The sequence below is a fragment of the Symphalangus syndactylus genome, chromosome 22, assembly GCF_028878055.3.
Source record: "Symphalangus syndactylus isolate Jambi chromosome 22, NHGRI_mSymSyn1-v2.1_pri, whole genome shotgun sequence".
Taxonomy (NCBI): domain Eukaryota; kingdom Metazoa; phylum Chordata; class Mammalia; order Primates; family Hylobatidae; genus Symphalangus; species Symphalangus syndactylus.
In genome coordinates, this window is record NC_072444.2 from 16,734,580 (window position 1) to 16,752,556 (window position 17,977).

The 17,977-nt window shown below is 54.9% G+C and overlaps 1 protein-coding gene across 4 annotated transcripts in view; it reads left to right on the plus strand.

Moving 5' to 3' along the window:
- The first annotated feature begins 960 nt into the window (after window positions 1–960).
- Window positions 961–17,977, plus strand: part of KIF17 (kinesin family member 17) — a 54,554-nt gene continuing 37,537 nt past the window's right edge. The window contains exons 1-5 of one of the 4 annotated variants that reach the window (XM_063631646.1): window positions 961–1,506; window positions 3,322–3,468; window positions 5,396–5,497; window positions 8,771–8,960; window positions 13,648–14,100. In XM_063631646.1, coding sequence (XP_063487716.1) covers window positions 1,276–1,506; window positions 3,322–3,468; window positions 5,396–5,497; window positions 8,771–8,960; window positions 13,648–14,100 — 1,123 coding nt within the window. In that variant the 5' untranslated portion in view covers window positions 961–1,275. The remainder of the gene's footprint in view (window positions 1,507–3,321; window positions 3,469–5,395; window positions 5,498–8,770; window positions 8,961–13,647; window positions 14,101–17,977) is intronic. The other 3 variants (XM_063631645.1, XM_055261044.2, XM_055261045.2) reach the window with 3 other exon arrangements.

Consider the following 17,977-nt stretch of genomic DNA (forward strand, 5'->3'; position numbering starts at 1 on the left):
ATGCAGGAGGGCTGTCTCCCTAACATCTGTCATGGTGCCTGACATGTAGCTGACACTCAGTTTTTCAGTGCAAGGAAGAGCCCAGCGCCCGGAGGTGTGACAGAGGTGCTCTTCTGGCTGGGGAACTTGCACTGAGCCAGGAGGGATAGGCCAGGCAGCCTTCCATCCAAAAGACTTGTTTTTTTGTTTTGTTTTGTTTTGTTTTTTTTAGATGGAATTTCGCTCTTGTTGCCCAGGATGGAGTGCAATGGTGCAATCTCAGCTCACTGAAACCTCTGCCTCCCAGGTTCAAGTGATTCTCCCACCTCGGCCTCCTGAGTAGCTGGGATTACAGGTGCCCACCACCAGAGACGCGGGTTTCACCATGTTAGCCAGGCTGGTCTCTATCTCCTCATGTCAGGTGATCCACCCGCCTTGGCCTCCCAAAGTGCTGGGATTACAGACGTGAGCCACCGCGCCCGGCCCAGAAGACTTGCTCCTACAGTGTTTGTTTTACAATCTTGGGTCTTAGAAATAACAAGGGTGGCATGAGAGGAAGCTGTCCAGGGGCTGTGGGTTGTGGGCAGCCTTCCCCTGAGCCAGTACGGGGACGTGGATAAGGGGAAACAGGTCCTTGCCGCTTTTCTTAGTTAGGTCCCTGGCCCGTGCCTGAGGCCTGGGATCTCTCTAGCCCCGAGGTGGAGTCAAGCCTGGGGCCCCGGGCCCCATTCTCAGCCGCAGCCTCGGGCAAGCTGCGTAACATCTCTGAACTGGGACTGTGCGGATTCGAGAAGGCAGCGGACGCGAAAGGATCCCAGCCAGGGCTGGCGCTTCCGGCAAGCGGCCACGCGTGGCTGCCCGGGGATCACTCGGGCGAAGCTCGCGGGCCAGGCGGGGCGTTCCCGGGGCCGCTCCTGTGACGCCACGGGCGTTGCCCAGCAACCGCGAACGCCGCCGCAGTGAGCGTGCGGGCGGGCGGGCGGCTGGGGAGGCTCCGGGCTCGGGTCCTGCGGCGGCGCCTGCAGCCCGGATCCCCCACGTCCCCGCTCGGGCCGGGCCTCAAAAACGGACGAGCCCGGGCGCGGGCGGAAGCGGCGGCTCCGGCTCGGGTCCTGCGACTCCCAGCTCCCCTCGGGGCGCCCTCCGAGGAGTCCCCGCCCCCCGCCGCGGCCCCGCCCCTGCCTCAAGGTCCCGCCCCCCGTGGCCGGCGCTGGCCACGCCCCTTGGCCCGGGCTGCTGGGAGTTCCCGGCGGGGCGGGGGTCGGTTCTGGTCCCGGTGGTCCTGGGCGCGGCGCCATGGCCTCCGAGGCGGTGAAGGTTGTCGTGCGCTGCCGCCCCATGAACCAGCGGGAGCTGGAGCTGCGCTGTCAGCCCGTGGTGACTGTGGACTGCGCGCGCGGCCAGTGCTGCATCCAGAACCCGGGCGCCACCGACGAGCCGCCCAAGCAGTTCACCTTCGACGGCGCCTACCACGTGGACCACGTCACCGAGCAGATCTACAACGAGATCGCCTACCCGCTGGTGGAGGTGAGGGCGCCCGGCAGGCCGCCCTCCAGGCCGCAGGGCTTGGGGCCGCCCCGAGGGTCCCCAGGGGGCGGCGCTGTTCCCCAGCCAGGCGGAAAGGCCCCTCGAGGGGCACAGGCGGAAGGGAACAGGTAGGTCCGGAGGCCTTTGTCCAGGCGGGACACAATCGGAGCCTGCCTCTAGTGTCGCCTCCGGGTCTGCACTGTCCCCAGCGCCTCCGCCTCCCGGGTTCAAGCGATTCTCCTGCCTCAGCCTCCCAAGTAGCTGGGATTGCAGGTGCCTGCCACCACGCCCGTCTAATTTTTGTGTTTTTAGTAGAGATGGGGTTTCACCATGTTGGCCAGGCTGGTCTCGAACTCCTGACCTCAAGTGATCCGCCCGCCAAGTGTTGGGATCACAGGCATGAGGCACTGCGTCCAGCGGAATGGTGACTTTTCATCTTCCCTCACTGGCAAGTCGGGGCACACCCAGCCCTGTTTTGGTTACAGCATGGGTCTTTGCAGTGGAACCGGGCATAGATGCCATGTGGGCCCTTGGGGTCTCAGAACAGTTCTCTGGGCCGATCTGCCCACACAGGATCCACCCCAAGCCCACACTAAGGTCTAGAATTTGCAAGCTCATGAGCTCTGCAAGGGCAGGAGCTGTGTCTGCCTCGTTCACCACTTTGTCCATAGGCTGAGCATAGTCCCTGTCGAATGAATAGAAACAGCGATGAATGAAGAATGACTTTGGGAACGGCACCGGGTTTGCCTCCTCTTTTCCTTCCAGGCCTCATCTTCCACCCCTCCCCCAGTCCCTCCTGCTCTCCACGCTTCACCTGTGTGGCTTTACTCAAGCTGTCCCCTCAGCCTGGAATGCCTTCCTCTTCCTGTCACCTGGCAAAGTACGAGCCCCACTCCCAGCTCCTTTGCCGCCTGGAAAGCTGTGCTTCGTTCTTCCTGCGCCGTCCTGTTTTCGCTTATTTGTACTCCCTGTCCCTGCCGGCTGCCTGGACTCTTGTCGCTGTGTGCCCCGCCCCATAGCCCACCACAAGAATCACCTGTAGAGAATCACCTGTACGTGTCTGGCTCCCTGCATTGCAGGCAGACATTGGGTGATCACCTGTGTATGGCGGTGCTTCCTGTGCCAATGCACGAAAGAATCCCCGTACGCATCCTGCAAGAGCCTGGCAGGTGCTGTTCTTACCCTTTAAGTTGTTGATTTTTTTTTTTTTTTGAGATGGAGTCTCGCGCTGTCGCCCAGGCTGGAGTGCAGTGGCGCGACCTTGGCTCACTGCAATCTCCCGGGTTCAATAAATTCTCCTGCCTCAGCCTCCCGGATAGCTGGGACTGCAGGAGCTCACCACCACACCCGGCTAATTTTTCGTATTTTTAGTAGAGACAGGGTTTCACCGTGTTGCCCAGGCTGGTCTCGAACTCCTGACCTCAGGTAATCTGCCCGCCTCAGCCTTCCAAAGTGCTGGGATTACAGGCATGAGCCACCCCGCCCGGCCCAAGGTGTTTTTCTTATCATCTTATCAATTTGCCTCAGTAAGGCCAGCCCAAGGGCACACAGTCAGTAAAAGTAGAGATGGATGTGAGCCCAGGGGGCCAAGCCCACAGCGCAGGCTCTTCCCCATCCACACACAGGGACAGCTCCTACCCCACCAGACAGTCAACTCTTTGAGGACAGAGCTGAGCCTTGTTTATCTCCACAGTCCAGTGCCATTGTTGGTGGGGGGACCAGGAAGGGCCCTGAGTCTATGAGTTAGGGAGCCCTGTCCCGAGCCCTGCTCTGCCTGGTCCACTGAGCACGGGGTCCTGGCTTCCTCCTATGCAGGGCGTCACTGAGGGCTACAATGGCACCATATTTGCCTACGGCCAGACAGGCAGCGGGAAGTCCTTCACCATGCAGGGCCTGCCGGATCCGCCCTCCCAGAGAGGCATCATCCCCAGGGCCTTCGAGCACGTGTTCGAGAGCGTCCAGGTACGGGCCTGGCGGAGGGAAGGGGCAGGGCCAGAGCTGCAGCTGGGCCCCAGAGCACTTCTGATGGGTGGCAGGGACACGGGAAGTCTTCGGAGCCCGGCCTGACCCTGTGCAGATCAGCAGAGAAGGCTCTGGGTTCTGAAAAGGTGGTGGGAAAAAAACTTAAAACAGAGAAAATTCTGTCCATGCTTTTCTCTCACCATTTTTGGCTTCTAACCCTTAGTTGAGCATTTCATATGGATCTGCTGACCGTGTGCACTGGGCCAGGAAGTGGTTGTAACAATCACAGCTTCCCTCTTTATTGAGCGATTCTTATGGACTAAGTCGTATGTGAAGCCCTTGGCATCCTTATCTCACTGCCTCTCCAGCCTGACCCAGGAGGTAGCTGATAGCCCCATTTTTGAGATAGGAAGGTTGAGACTCTGAGCCTTTATGGGCCAAGTTGAAACTGGACTCTGAATTCATCCCAGCATCCAGGCGGCAGGTGAGAATTACCTGGCGACCATTTGTGGCAGTGCACGGGGAATGGCGGATGGGGGCAACCCTGATCAGCTGCAGAACCCATTGTGCTACTCCCAGGACTCATCATGGTGGCCATAGCAAGATGTAGGGCCTTGGAGAGCAGCCAGGGACCAGCCCAGAGTCAGTGCTTGGCCCAGGCCTTCCCTGTGGCTTCAGGTTTTTTTTTTTTTTGAGACAGAGTCTTACTCTGTCACCCAGGCTGGAGTACAATGGCATGACCTTGGCTCACTGCAACCTCTGCCTCACAGATTCAAGCAATTCTCCTGTTTCAGCCTCCCGAGTAGCTGGGATTACAAGCGCCCGTCACCACACCTGGCTAATTTTTGTACTTTTAGTAGAGATGGGTTTCGCCATGTTGGCCAGGTTGGTCTTGAACTCCTGGCCTCAAGTAATTCACTGGCCTCGGCCTCCCAAAGTGTTGAGATTACAGGCGTCAGCCACCGTGCTTTTTCTTTGTTTTTGTTTTTGTTTTTGAGATGGAGTCTTGCTCTTTCGCCCAGGCTGGAGTGTAATGGCGCCATCTTGGCTCACTGCAACCTCTGCCTCCCAGGTTCAAGCAATTCTCATGCCTCAGCCTCCTGAGTAGCTGGGATTACAGGTGTCCGCCACGAAGCCCAGCTAATTTTTTTTTTTTTTTGAGACGGAGTCTTGCTCTGTTGTCCAGGCTGGAGTGCAGTGGCACAATCTCAGCTCACTGCAAGGTCCGCCTCCTGGGTTCATGCCATTCTCCTGCCTCAGCCTCCCAAGTAGCTGGGACTACAGGCACCCGCCACCACGCCCAGCTAATTTTTTGTATTTTTAGTAGCGAAGGGGTTTCACCATGTTAGCCAGGATGGTCTCGATCTCCTGACCTCGTGATCTGCCTGCCTCGGCCTCCCAAAGTGCTAGGATTGCAGGCGTGAGCCACCGCACTTGGCCTAGCTAATTTGTGTATTTTTAGTAGAGACGGGGGTTTCACCTTGTTGGTCAGGCTGGTCTCGAACTCATGACCTCAGGCGATCCAACCACCTAGGCCTCCGAAAGTGCTGGAATTACAGGCATGAGCAGCGCCCGGCCTTGTTTTTTTTGTTTTGTTTGTTTTTTTGTTTGTTTTTGTTTTTGTTTCTAACCTGAATAACGAGGAGGCCTCTGTTTCCTTTCCCATGAGGCTTGTAGACAGAGCATTAGACAGCAATATGAAGATTATGCAACTCAAAGAGGCCTGAGCGCCCACCAAGCTAGAGACGAGGAGAGAGCTTGCTAGGAGGGCCGGCAGGGCGGGTTGGGTTGGAGACTCCTCTTGCCCCGACATCCCTTCTCCTCCCATGATGTCCTGGTGGCAGAGGGCCCAGGGCCCAGGGTCAGACCTGGCAGCGGGTGGACTTGGAGCTCTGATGTCTAGGTTCTTTCTGTGTACTCCCTGCAGTGTGCAGAGAACACCAAGTTCCTGGTCCGGGCCTCCTACCTGGAGATCTACAATGAAGATGTCCGGGACCTCCTTGGGGCTGACACCAAGCAGAAGCTGGAGGTGGGTGCAGACCCAGTGTGGGCAGGTGGGGCTGGTAGGGAGGAGGTTGGCATTGGTGCTACTCCCTCAGAAATATGGGAAAGTGTCCTGAGGGTGCCGGCACTGGGAGACTAGAGTGAGGACTTTTTTTTTTATTAATTAAAAAAAACTTTTTTAGGCAGGGTGCGGTGGTTCTTGCCCGTAATCCTAACACTGTGGGAGGCCAAGGTGGGCAGATCACTTGAGGTCAGAAGTTTGAGACCAGCCTGGCCAACATGGTGAAAACCCATCTCTACTAAAAATACAAAAACTAGGTGGGCGTGGTGGTGCATGCCTATAGTCCCAGCTACTGGGGAGGCTAAGGCAGGAGAATCACTTGAACCCAGGAGGTAGAGGTTGCAGTGAGCTGAGATTGTGCCACTGCACTCCAGCCTGGGCAACACAGTGAGACTCTGTCTCAAAATATATATATATCTATATTATATATAGATATCTATCTATAATATAGATATTATATAGCTATCTATATGATGTCTATCTATAATATAGATATCATATATCTATCTATAATATAGATATATTATAGATAGATACTATATAGATATATATATGACAAGGTCTCGCTGCGTTGCCCAGGCTGGCCTTGAACTCCTGGCCTTGAGCCTTCCACCTCAGTGCCCCCAGTAGCTGGAACTACAGGCACGCACCACCACATGCACCACCACATGCACCCAGCCACTTGGTGTTTTTTATGCAGGAGCCTCCGGCCTCCCACCTAGAGTTTTTCTACCACGTTCCCTCTCCTAGTGCAGCTGAATCATAGCTCAGCCCCCAGATAGGGAAGCAGAGACAGGAGGCAACAGAGGGCGTTGCTCCCACGTCAGCCCCAGAAGGCCAGCCTGTGGAGTTAGGGCACTCTGGCCCCCTGCAAAGTTTCTGCTAACCTGCACTGGAGCAGCAGGGAGCCCTCCTCCCCTTCCTCACTACCCTGGACCCTAGAAAGGCCTCAGTTGCCCAGGCCTAGAGGGGCCGAAGGCTGGCAGCTGCTCACACTTGCTGCAGCTGAGCCACAGGCCTCAGGCCTATTGAACCAGCTGCCTTGGGGGCTGCAGCGACAGATGCGCTTGCTGAAACACACTCCGGAGGTCACCAGGCTTTAGACACGCTCCCTTGTGGAGGATGTGCAGATGGCTCTCATGTAAACCTCCTGGCAGTCCAGGAGAAGGCACCGTTCTTATCCCTTATAACAACAGATGAGGAAACTGAGGCTCCATGTGCCTAAGACCAACCCAATGACACACAGTCAGTAAAGAGTGGCGATGGGATTTGAACCTGGGGGCTCCACAGCACACACTGTTAACCCGTGCTTAACACAGGCCCGATCATGGTTGTAATCAGAGGTTATTACATCACCTAAGGCCAGAAAGAGGTATGGGGAAGCAGAGTTCTATCCCCTCCCCCAGCCACTGTAAACTACCATCACAGAACCCAGCGCTGAACTGCCTGATCTGGTGAGGCCTGAGGGGGCCTCTCCAGCGGGTTCTCCCCACCCATGTCCGGGCAAAGTGTCAAAGGCTCCCCTCCCCATGGCAGCGATGGACACATTCCTGCCATGTTCCCTTCTCTCATCCTTGCTGCATCCCAGCTGGTTGCCATGGTGACCCGGCTCTGGCCTCCGCAGCAGAGATGAGCAGTTACCAAGGAGCCTGGTGCACGGCTGGGGGCTGTCACTCAGCGCCTCCCCAGGCGTCGGGGGTGGAGTGGGGTTGGGAGCGCGGTGTGGGGGGGACCCCTGAGGCCATCACAAGTTTGGGAGCAGGGAGCCTTCCTGGGCTGGAAAATACCATGGCAGGAGACCCCTTGGGTGAGGGGTTGTCTCCTGGGGTTGCTCAGGCCCGAGATGGTGACCTCATCCTCTTTGTAACTGAGCCCCCGCTGAGTACCCGCAGAACTGTTTTTTAGATCTGTTCTCTTCGTAATCCTCATAATAATCTTGTAGAAATAGGAGTTATCATCCCCATTTTATGGAAGAGAAAATTGAGGCCTAGAGAAGCATATTAACCTCCCCAACCAGCAAGTCACAGAACGAGGTGCCTTCAGGCCACACGTGGCTCCGTCCTCTGGGCTCCTTCCTCACAGCTGCCCCCTGGGCCAAGACCCGCCCTCTGTCATCTCAAGCTTCAGCCACTGCAGGATGCTCTGGCCTCTCTCTGTGCCCTGACCCTGGAGCCTTCCATCGGCTGTGACCCCACTAACAGCTGTGACCTTCACCTTCTCCTTTCTGGGTGTCAGTTAACTCATGTATTCCATGAAGCCCAGTCCCTTGGTGGGGCTTGGCTGTTTCTCCACGCTTCAGCAGATAGGACCAGCTATGCCTAGCCCCTGACCCCCACCCACACCCCTCCCACAGCAGGGGCCTGAGCCCACCTGGGACCCCCCTAGAGCTGCTGGGAGCAAAGCAGCTGAGCCTCCTGTGGCTCTGACCCACAGGGCCACTTGGCAGACAAATGCCTTTTGTTCTCATTCATTCTGCTCCTGTGGCAGAGTGGTTTTATTTCCTCTCACACTTGAAAAATACTGTGTTTCACAGCTCTGTGTCCACAACAAAATGACTTTGCTGCCTGGAAAGCCAGCAGGGAGCCATCGGATACATTAATTTACTGCTGCCATTGCCCTGAGGGCTGGCGGCCTCTGGGCTGTGAGCCTGTGGGGTTCTGGGGAGCAAGTGGCCTCACCTGTGATCTGAGGGTTTGGGGATATTCCCGTTGTTCTAGAGCCACGGCAGAGGGGATCTGGAGCCTTAGCAATGGGTGAAGGGAGACAGCACTCAGGGCTCATGGGTGATGACAGGCTCAGCCCCTGGGATCTGAAGCTCCCTGAAGGAAAACCGCCTTTGTAATCATAGCACTAACAACAACAGCACAGACAGTGGCTGGCATCTATGGGGCACTTAGGTGCTGGCACCATGCTAAGCATTGTGTGTGCCTTATATTTTACGGATTCCTCCCCATATCCTATGAGATAGCTGTCTCATGCCCATTTTACAGATGTGGAAACTGAGTCTTAGGTTGTCATTGGCTGAAGGTCCCACAGCAAGTAGGAGGCAGGGGTAGGTCTGAGGCTGGCTGGGCCTGGAACGCACCCCTCCCTGTGACAGGCACGTGAGGGGCCAGCCTGCACTGCAGGAGGGCGAGGGCGGTCTGAATGGGGCCCTTCTCTCTGGTTCCTTGACCATCCCTTGTCTTAACCCTTGGAGGCTGGAGGTTCCGCCCCTGACCATTCCTCCTCCCTCAGCTGAAGGAGCACCCAGAGAAGGGCGTGTATGTGAAGGGGCTGTCCATGCACACGGTGCACAGCGTGGCCCAGTGCGAGCACATTATGGAGACCGGCTGGAAGAACCGCTCGGTCGGCTACACGCTGATGAACAAGGATTCCTCACGCTCCCACTCCATCTTCACCATCAGCATCGAGATGTCTGCCGTGGGTATGCGAGGCCACTGTGGGGGGCGGGGGGACAGATGACCCAGCCACACTACCACTCCCGCTAGCCAAGGCACGCCACCTCTCGGGACCACAGGAGCCCCTGGAAAGTGGGAAGAGATGCTCTAACAGCCTGGAGGAAGCCCAAGAGGACCCTTGGGATGCTGGGACCCGTGTTCCCAGGATAAACAGCAGCAAAGACAGTAACACTGGGAGCCAACGTGGAGCACTTACTGTGTGCCAGACAATTTTTATTTATTTGTTTTTTGAGACAAGGTCTCACTCTGTCACCCAGGCTGGAGTGCAGTGGTGATCTCGGCTCACTGCAACCTCCACCTCCCAGGCTCGGGTGATCCTTCCACTCAGCCTCCTTAGCAGCTGGCACTACAGGCACCCACCATGCCTGGCTGGTTTTTTGTAGAGACAGGGTCTTGCTGTGTTGCCCAGGTTGGTCTTGAACTCCTGAGCTCAAGCAGTACTCCCGCCTTGGGCTCCCAAAGTGCTAGGATTACAGGCGTGAGCCACCGCACCTGGCCAGTGTGCCAGGCAATGTGTGTGCACTATCTCACTTACTCCTACAGCACTCCCATGAGGTGGATACTGAATCAGCCCCATTTTACAGATGAAGAAATCGAGGTCACACAACTAGGAACTAGTGTCAGAGCCTGGCTTCTATCCCGGGGTCTTCCTCTGGAGTGTGTGTCACTCCAACCTTGTGGATTCTCCTCTCCCTCTGTAACATTCTCTACTCCTCAGTCATCTCATTATTATTTTTTTCTGGAAATGCTGCTGAGAAAGCAAAGCGGAAGGAAAGAAACTCATGTTTATTTGGGGGCCCCTATTGGCCATCTCCAGTGCCAAACCCTTTATACCCTTCGTTCCATTTAAATCCCACGACAGTCTTAGAGACAGGCACTAGAATCCTCATTTTATAGATGAGGAAACAGAGGCTCTGAGAGGTAAAGTGATTTGCTTGTTCAAGGTCTCACTGCCGCTAATTGGTGGAGCTGGGATTTGAACCCGGATCTCCCTGTTGTCTGGGTTTTCCCACGAATACTGCAGCTGCCTCCAAGCTGTTGTCCATCACGACTAGAACTCCAAAGAGCAGTGGAGCAGGAGGTGGCCTCAGCCCAACTGGGAACATAATTCTGGAGAGATTCCTGACCCAGGGATCAGGGTCAGGAATTAGCTGGGTGTGATGGTGCATGCCTGTAGTCCCAGCTACTTGGGAGGCTGAGGTGAGAGGATTGGTTGAGCTCAGGAGACCGAGGTTGCAGTGATCTGAGATCGCACCACTGCACTACCCAGGGTCAAGGCCTGGGTAGATGGAACCTCCTGGACACATTGCCCAGCTGGTGTGGTGACCTGGCCTTGGGCCAAGCCCCAGTGCTTGCTTGGGTTATGAGGCCATGAGTCTGAGTGTCCCGGGGATGCTGATATAGGGAGGGTTGGGACCAGAGTGGTCACAGCCTCAATACTGCAGCTCAGGGAGGGGCAGAGACCAGGGCAACTGAGGACAGATCAGGAGGGAGGAGGAGGGAGCGGGTTTAGGGGGCACCTCTTGGTCTTTGCAGGAGGGTTTGAAGGATGAGGCAGGCTGGTTGCACATTCACCTTATAAAATAATGTGAGCTCAGTGATGATGGTAAAGTAGGGAATGGTAGGGAACAGTCACTCATAGTTCTGACACCTAAACACGAACATTTAAGCATTATATTAATATATAATAATTTATATTTATAATTCTTTATATATAAATATATATAATATATATACACATATATTTTTTATACACACACACACATACACATTGGTTTGTTTTTTTTTTTTTGAGACAGCTCTGTTGCCCAGGCTGGAGTGCAGTGGTGCAATCTCAGATCACTGCAACCTTGGTCTCCCAGGCTCAACCAATCCTCCCACCTCAGCCTCCCAAGTAGCTTGGAACTACAGGCATGCACCACCACACCCAGCTAATTTTTATGTTTTGTAGGGACAGGATCTTGCCATGTTGCCCAGGCTGGTCTCGAACTCCTGGACTCAAACAATCCACCTCAGCCTCCCAAACTGCTGGGATTACAGACATGAGCCACTGCGCCCAGCCCATATTTTCTTTTGATCCTTTTTTTCCTATGAATGTTTTAAACACAACTGAAATCTTACGCCATGTAGGTTTCCCCTGGTTTCATCTCCCTTGCTGTCACTAAGCATTTCTGCACGTTACCGTCACCGTGTCTTCATGACCATGTGTGGTGGCCTGGCTCATGCTATTTTCCAACCAGTCCTTGACAAGTGGTTTCCAGTTTCCCAGTGCTAAAAGTCATGCCATGATGGACATCTGTGTGCACAAAGCTTTTTCTCATCTGACGGTCATTTCCTCAGACTTGGTTCCCTGGAATGGAGTCCTGGAGCAAAGATAACAAACGTGGTTAAGGCTCCTGGTCCGTTTTGCAAAGAGCTTCCCAAAGGGGCAGCACCAAGTTCCTTCCTGTCCTTTTTTGAGAGGCAGAGTCTCACTCTGCCACCTAGGCTGGAGTGCAGTAGTGCAATCATAGCTCATTGTAGCCTTGAACTTCTGGGCTCAAGCATCCCTCCCACCTCAGCCTCCTGAGTAGCTGGGACAACAGGCACATGACACTACACACCCAGCTCTTTTTGGTGTTGTTTTTGTTTGTTTGTTTTCTTTTTCTTTTCTTTCTTTCTTTTTTTTTTTTTTTTTTTTTTTTTTGAGACAGGATTTTATTTTGCTGCCCAGGCTAGAATGCGGTGGCATGATCACAGCTCACTGCAACCTTAACCTCCTAGGCTCAGGTGTTCATCCCACCTCAGCCTCTGAAGTAGCTGAGACCACAGGCATGCACCACCACACCCAGCTAATTTTTGTATTTTTTTTGTAGAGACGGGGTTTCGCCATGTTTCCCAGGCTGATCTTGAACTCCTGGGATCAAGCAATCCTCCCATCTCCCAAAGTGCTGGGATTACAGGTGTGAGCTACTGCCCCTGGCCTGTTGTTGTTTTTGGGGCAGAGTCTTGCTCTGTTGCCCAGGCTGAAGTGCAGTGTCGCAATCTCGGCTCACTTCAACCTTTGTCTCCCAGGTTCAAGCAATTCTTGTGCCTCAGCCTCCCAAGTAGCTGGGATTACAGGCATGTGCCATCACGCCCGGCTAATTTTTATATTTTTAGTAGATACAAGGTTTCACCATGTTGGCCAGGCTGGTCTTGAACTCCTGACCTCAGGTGATCTGCCTGCCTTGGCCTCCCAAAGTGCTGGGATTACAAGCATGAGCCACCGCACCCAGCCTGTTGTTTTTTAATAGCCTAAAGAACCAGCCGGCTGTCTGGTTACTTTACTTCTCCAGACCACCAACCTGTCAACTAAAGAAAATTCAACAAGGTTGGGCACAGTGGCTCATGCCTGTAATCCCAGCACTTTGGGAGGCCAAGGCAGGATGATCACTTGAGGCCAGCAGTTCGAGACCAGCCTGGGCAACATAGGGACACCCTATCTCTAAAAAGAAAGAAATTAGCCAGGCGTGGTGATGTACGCCTTCAGTCCCAGCTACTCGGGAGACTGAAGCGGGAGGATTGCTTGAGCCTGGGAGTTCGAGGGTGTATTGAGCTAGGATTGCACCACTGCACTCCAGCCTGGGCGACAGAGTGAGACCCTGTCCCCAAGGCAAAAAAAAAAAAAAAAAAAAAAAAAAAAGGGAGAGACGTCCTACTGAGGATTATAGACTGAGGCCTACAGCCCAGAGGGGCTCTGTCAGTATTTCAGTTCACAGTTTATATACAGGTGGTGAAGACTCAGCACCTGCAGAATCACATCTGCCTTGCTCAGAATCACATCAAGGTTTGGGTGCAAGAGCACATCTGGTGATAGATTCCAGAGGCTTCCTCACGAAGCCCAGCAGACATTATCTCGTGTAGGAAAAGGCATGGCCTAGGATCTGTCTTTAGGTGATGTGGTGACTCAGCGAGAGACATGGGGGACCGTAGACTCCATCCTGTTTTGTCTTCAAAGCATGTCTGTGGAGCTCTGCACAGCTCTGCGTGTTGGCACAGAGGCAGCGGATTTGTGAGCTGATTATGCTGGCAAGCGGAAAAGAGCAAACGTGGCTTCTAACATCTGCCACTTTGTCTCACAAACCCTAATGGGGAACCATTGTTAGTCTCGTTTTGTTGATGTGGGGAATTGAGAATCTGGGAGGTAGGTGGCTCTGCTACTGCCACACAGCAAGGAGAAGACTGGACTGGGTTGGGAACCGGGTCTGCAAAGCAGATGTTTTCTGCGTTGAATGACGTCACTCCCTGGTGATCCAGCCACACCCCTGCCCTTCTCTACCTTTGACCTTGCAGGAAGCCTTCGGGAGCTGCTGTGGCAGCCAGAGGCCCTACTGCACTCAGAATGGTCTGCAACTCCAGGCCCTGCTCCTGGAGACAGCCTGCCCTGGGTTCTGATGGTGGCTATAGCTCTTAGCAGCTGTGTGACCTTGGGCAAGTTCCATGCCCTCTCTGAGTCTCAGTCTACCCATCTGTAAGATGAGCCCAATAATAGCACCTGCTTCCTGGGGCTCCTGTGCAACTGAGGGGAAACCCTCGGTGGGTGGGCATTGAGCACCCAGTGCCTGGCACTGATTGCCCTCGATACATAGGGCTCACCTGAGGCCCTTGCCACTTTGCCTGGTCTGTGTGTAGATGAGCGGGGCAAGGACCACCTCCGGGCGGGCAAGCTGAACCTGGTGGACCTGGCGGGCAGCGAGCGGCAGTCCAAGACTGGGGCCACGGGCGAGCGGCTCAAGGAGGCCACCAAGATCAACCTGTCACTCTCGGCGCTGGGCAATGTCATCTCGGCGCTGGTGGACGGGCGCTGTAAGCACATCCCCTACCGTGACTCGAAGCTGACGCGGCTGCTGCAGGACTCACTGGGCGGCAACACCAAGACGCTGATGGTGGCCTGCCTGTCGCCTGCGGACAACAATTACGATGAGACACTCAGCACGCTGCGCTACGCCAACCGGGCCAAGAACATCAGGAACAAGCCGCGCATCAACGAGGACCCCAAGGATGCGCTGCTTCGCGAGTACCAGGAGGAGATCAAGAAGCTCAAGGCCATCCTGGCACAGCAGATGAGCCCCGGCAGCCTGTCAGGTGGGACCACGTTGGGGTAGTGGCGGGAGGGCCGGGTCCCCAGGAGAAAGCTTCCTCCCCTCTGTCTTCTCACCTCCAACTTCCCATCTAAAAGACGGGAGCATCCTCCCACCCCTCAGCCCCGTGTGAGCTCAGGGCCCTGGTTGGAGACGGCCCAGATGGTATCTGCTTGTCAGTGCCCTGGGAGAAGGGCAGTCCGTCTGGCCTGTCCCATCTGACGCAGGCTGTCGCCCACTCCTCGCCTCTGCTCTGCTCATCCATTATCCCCCACCGACCCCCACCACACCCCCCCACCACACCGCTGTCTACTGCTGTCTGTGGCATTGTCGCAATGTGTGTTCGCTGCTCAGCAGCTGGCAACTCACTCCCCACGTCCACACCTGCTCCTCGCAGGCACCTTGTTACTGCAGCTTTTGCGCCCCGGCATTTGCCTGTCACCTGGCAGGTGGGAATCCACCCCTGGAGCATTGGCCTGAAGGGGCTTTGGAACTGAAGGACTCTTTTATTTTGAGACGGAGTCTCGCCCTGTCGCTCAGGCTCGAGTGCAGTGGCGCAATCTCGGCTCATTGCAACCTCCGCCTCCCGGGTTCATGCCATTCTCCTGCCTCAGCCTTCTGAGTAGCTGTGAAGGACTCTTAAGATTTTCTTATCTCAGAAGCTCTTGGGGAAGGGAACACAAAATGCTTGGGTCTGTCTGTCCATTCATCCTCCTCCCACCCACCTTCCTCTCCATCTATTCATTGTACACACACCCATTCACCTACCCACTCATCCACCCATCTGCCCATCCTCCTATTTACCCATTCATCCACCCACCTTTTCATCCACCTACCCACCTTCCCACCCACCCCATTATTTATCCATCTGCACACTCACCCATCCATCCACCCACTCACCCACCTATACATCCATCCATCCACCCACTCACCCACCTATACATCTATCCATCCATTCATCTTTCCATCTACCCATCCCTCCCTCCATTCCATCGATCCATTTCTTCCTTCCATCCATCCATTTATACAGCCACCCACCCATCCATTCATCCATCAGTCCATTCACTGACCCTTCCTTCCTTTCTTCCATCCAATCATCTGTCATCCATCCATGCATCCATTCATCCATTGATCCTTCCTTCCTTCCATCTGTTTGTCCATGCATCCATCCTTTCATCAATCTTCCTTTCATCCACTCATCTATTCATCCAGAGATCCTTTCTTCCTTTTTTCCTTCCATCCTTTCATCTCCCATCCATCCATCCATCCATCCATCCATCCATCCATCCATCCATCTCCATCCTTCCTTCTATCTACCCACCTACCCATCTTCCATTCATTTTATCTACCCATCCATTCACCCATTGTAATCACCCACCCCATCACCCTACCATCCATATACCCACCCATTCATTCACTCCATCCTATCATCCATTCTTTTATCTATTTTTCCACTCACCTACCCATCCATCCATTGAAGGTTCCCTGAGCTTCTCCTCTGTGTGTGGACCCGTGCTGGGTACTGGATACACAGAGATGAATCAGATGCAGGCTGTGCCTCGTGGGGTACCTAATCTCCTGAGGAAGAAAGATACTTCAACAGACCATCACATGCAATGAGACACACTCTAGGGCATACAGCCGTACAGGGCAGAAAGGAGTGCATGGTCAGCCAAGTCTATCTGTGGGTGGGATAAGGTCAGTGAGGGAAGGCTTCCTGGAAGAGGCAGTTTTTGAGCAGAGTCTTGGAAGAGGAGAAATTTCCCTGTTAGGATGAGAATGTCCATTGTGCGCAGAGATGCATAAAACTCTAAGGTGCATTTGGGGAACTACAAAGCCCTCTGCTGGCTGCCTTGGGCATAGGGATGATGGGAGATGGTCAGGCAGGACTGGGGTGGAGAAGGCCTTGAACACCGTTGCAAGGCATTCCACCTCAGCCATCTGCCTTCCTCTTCTTTCCCTACTCCTCACCCAAACCCTACTCACCCCCAAGACTGGTAAGGGGGAAGACAGGAATGGTGAGGGTACCAGGAGGGAGTGGGGGAGGCTCGGCCTGCGGCCCCCGCACCCAGCAGCTAACATCTGTGCAGTCCTTCCAGTGGTGACGGAGGCAGCCCCCAGGGTAGAGGCTGTTAGCATCCCTTCTCCCTGGATGAGCAGCAAGGAGCCCAGCCAGCAGAGTGACTGGGGTGGTGCTGGGTGGATAGCTGAGCGCTGAGCAGTTATCACCAGCTCACCTCCCAGCTCCTCGGACAAGCAACTCAGCCACTGAGAACCTCAGTCTCTTCATCTGTAAAGGGGACATCATAGCGACCCCCGCCTTGTGTGTGCTGTGAGGCAACTGGGAAAATTGCCTGAGATCACGCATGTGTGGGCTCAGCACAAGGCCTGGCACGGTGGGCTCCAGAGACAGTGCGTGCTGCCTTCACTTTGGAGCCGGGCCTTGAGACCAGGTGTGCCTGACCCAAAGCTCCCTGTGTTTGCCCCTCCCAGGACTCATTTCCCCCTTAGCCCTGGTTCTCCTCTAGCACATCCCTCTTTTTCCCTTTCAACAAAACTTGAAACATCTGTCTACTTTTACCGGTCCCAGTCTCTCTCCCTCTGCTCTCTCTTGCCCCTACCCAGGCAGGCCCTGTCCTGGCCCACTGATGCTGTCCTTGTCACCAATGGCCTCCTGTTGTGGAGCCCAGTGACTGTCCTGGGGCAGGCCTCACCTTGCCGTCTCAGCACCAGTTGGCTCAGCAGACCCCCTCCCTTCATGAGACCTTTGCTTCCTACATGCTGTCTGCCCTGGCTCCCTTCCTGCCTCCCCACCCACCTCTCCTCAGTTCCCAGGGGCGAGTCCTCCTTGCTCCCTGGCCTCCTAACCCTGGGCTGTCCTGGGCCAGTCCTCTGCTGTCCCCTCTCTGCACTCGCTGCTAAGGTGGCTTCGCCTGGGTCCCTGGTGTTATCACCACCTCTGCACTCCTGACTTCCCAAGTACACCCCGCAGCCTGGCCATGCAATTTGTGTTTTTTTTTTTGAGACGGAATCTTGCTCTGTTGCCCAGGCTGGAGTGCAGTGGTGCGATCTCGGCTCACTGCAACCTCCGCCTCCCGGGTTCAAGCAATTCTCCTGCCTCAGCCTCCCACGTAGCTGGGACTACAGGCACACACCACCATGCCCAGCTAATTTTTTGTAATTTTAGTAGAGACGGGGTTTTACCGTGTTAGCCAGGATGGTCTCGATCAGGACCTTGTGATTCGCCCGCCTCCCAAAGTGCTGAGATTACAGGCGTGAGCCACCTCGCCTGGCCTCATGTCTTAGTGACTCACAGCGCTCCTGGAAACCTGGGGTCAGGCACACCCACAGGGCCATGGGGAAGCACCAGCATCGGTCTGGAGGGAGAGGGAGTGGGGGCCTGGGCCACAGCCTTTACTGGGCTTCCTGTGGGAAACGCACAGCAGGGCTTGGGAGGCAGGTTGGGACCAGCTGATTTGAATAATTCTGGTAGGCTTTGGGGTCGAGGGGCTGTTCCTGGTTGTCTATGCCTGGCCCTGGGTCTGTTCAGGGCAGGGGGAATCTTGGCTTGGTGTGAGAGTTACATACAGCAGGTGGCTTGGGGTGTGGACTCGGGCTCGGCTGGTTTATATACCAAAGATGGACTCACTGACTCGTGGTTTACAGTTTCGAGGAATTAGCTTGCCCTGAAGGGCAGTCTAACTCTGCCCAGCAAGTCCCTCAAGATAATAGAACATCATGCAATGTAGAAAAAAAGTAAAACATACTATACCATGTCCTCTGAATTCCGGACTTGAATCTGTAGCTGTGTAATAAGCATTTCAAACCCAACATGTCCCACTGTCAACTCGATGGGCCCCCAAATCTGCTAGGTGTGCAGT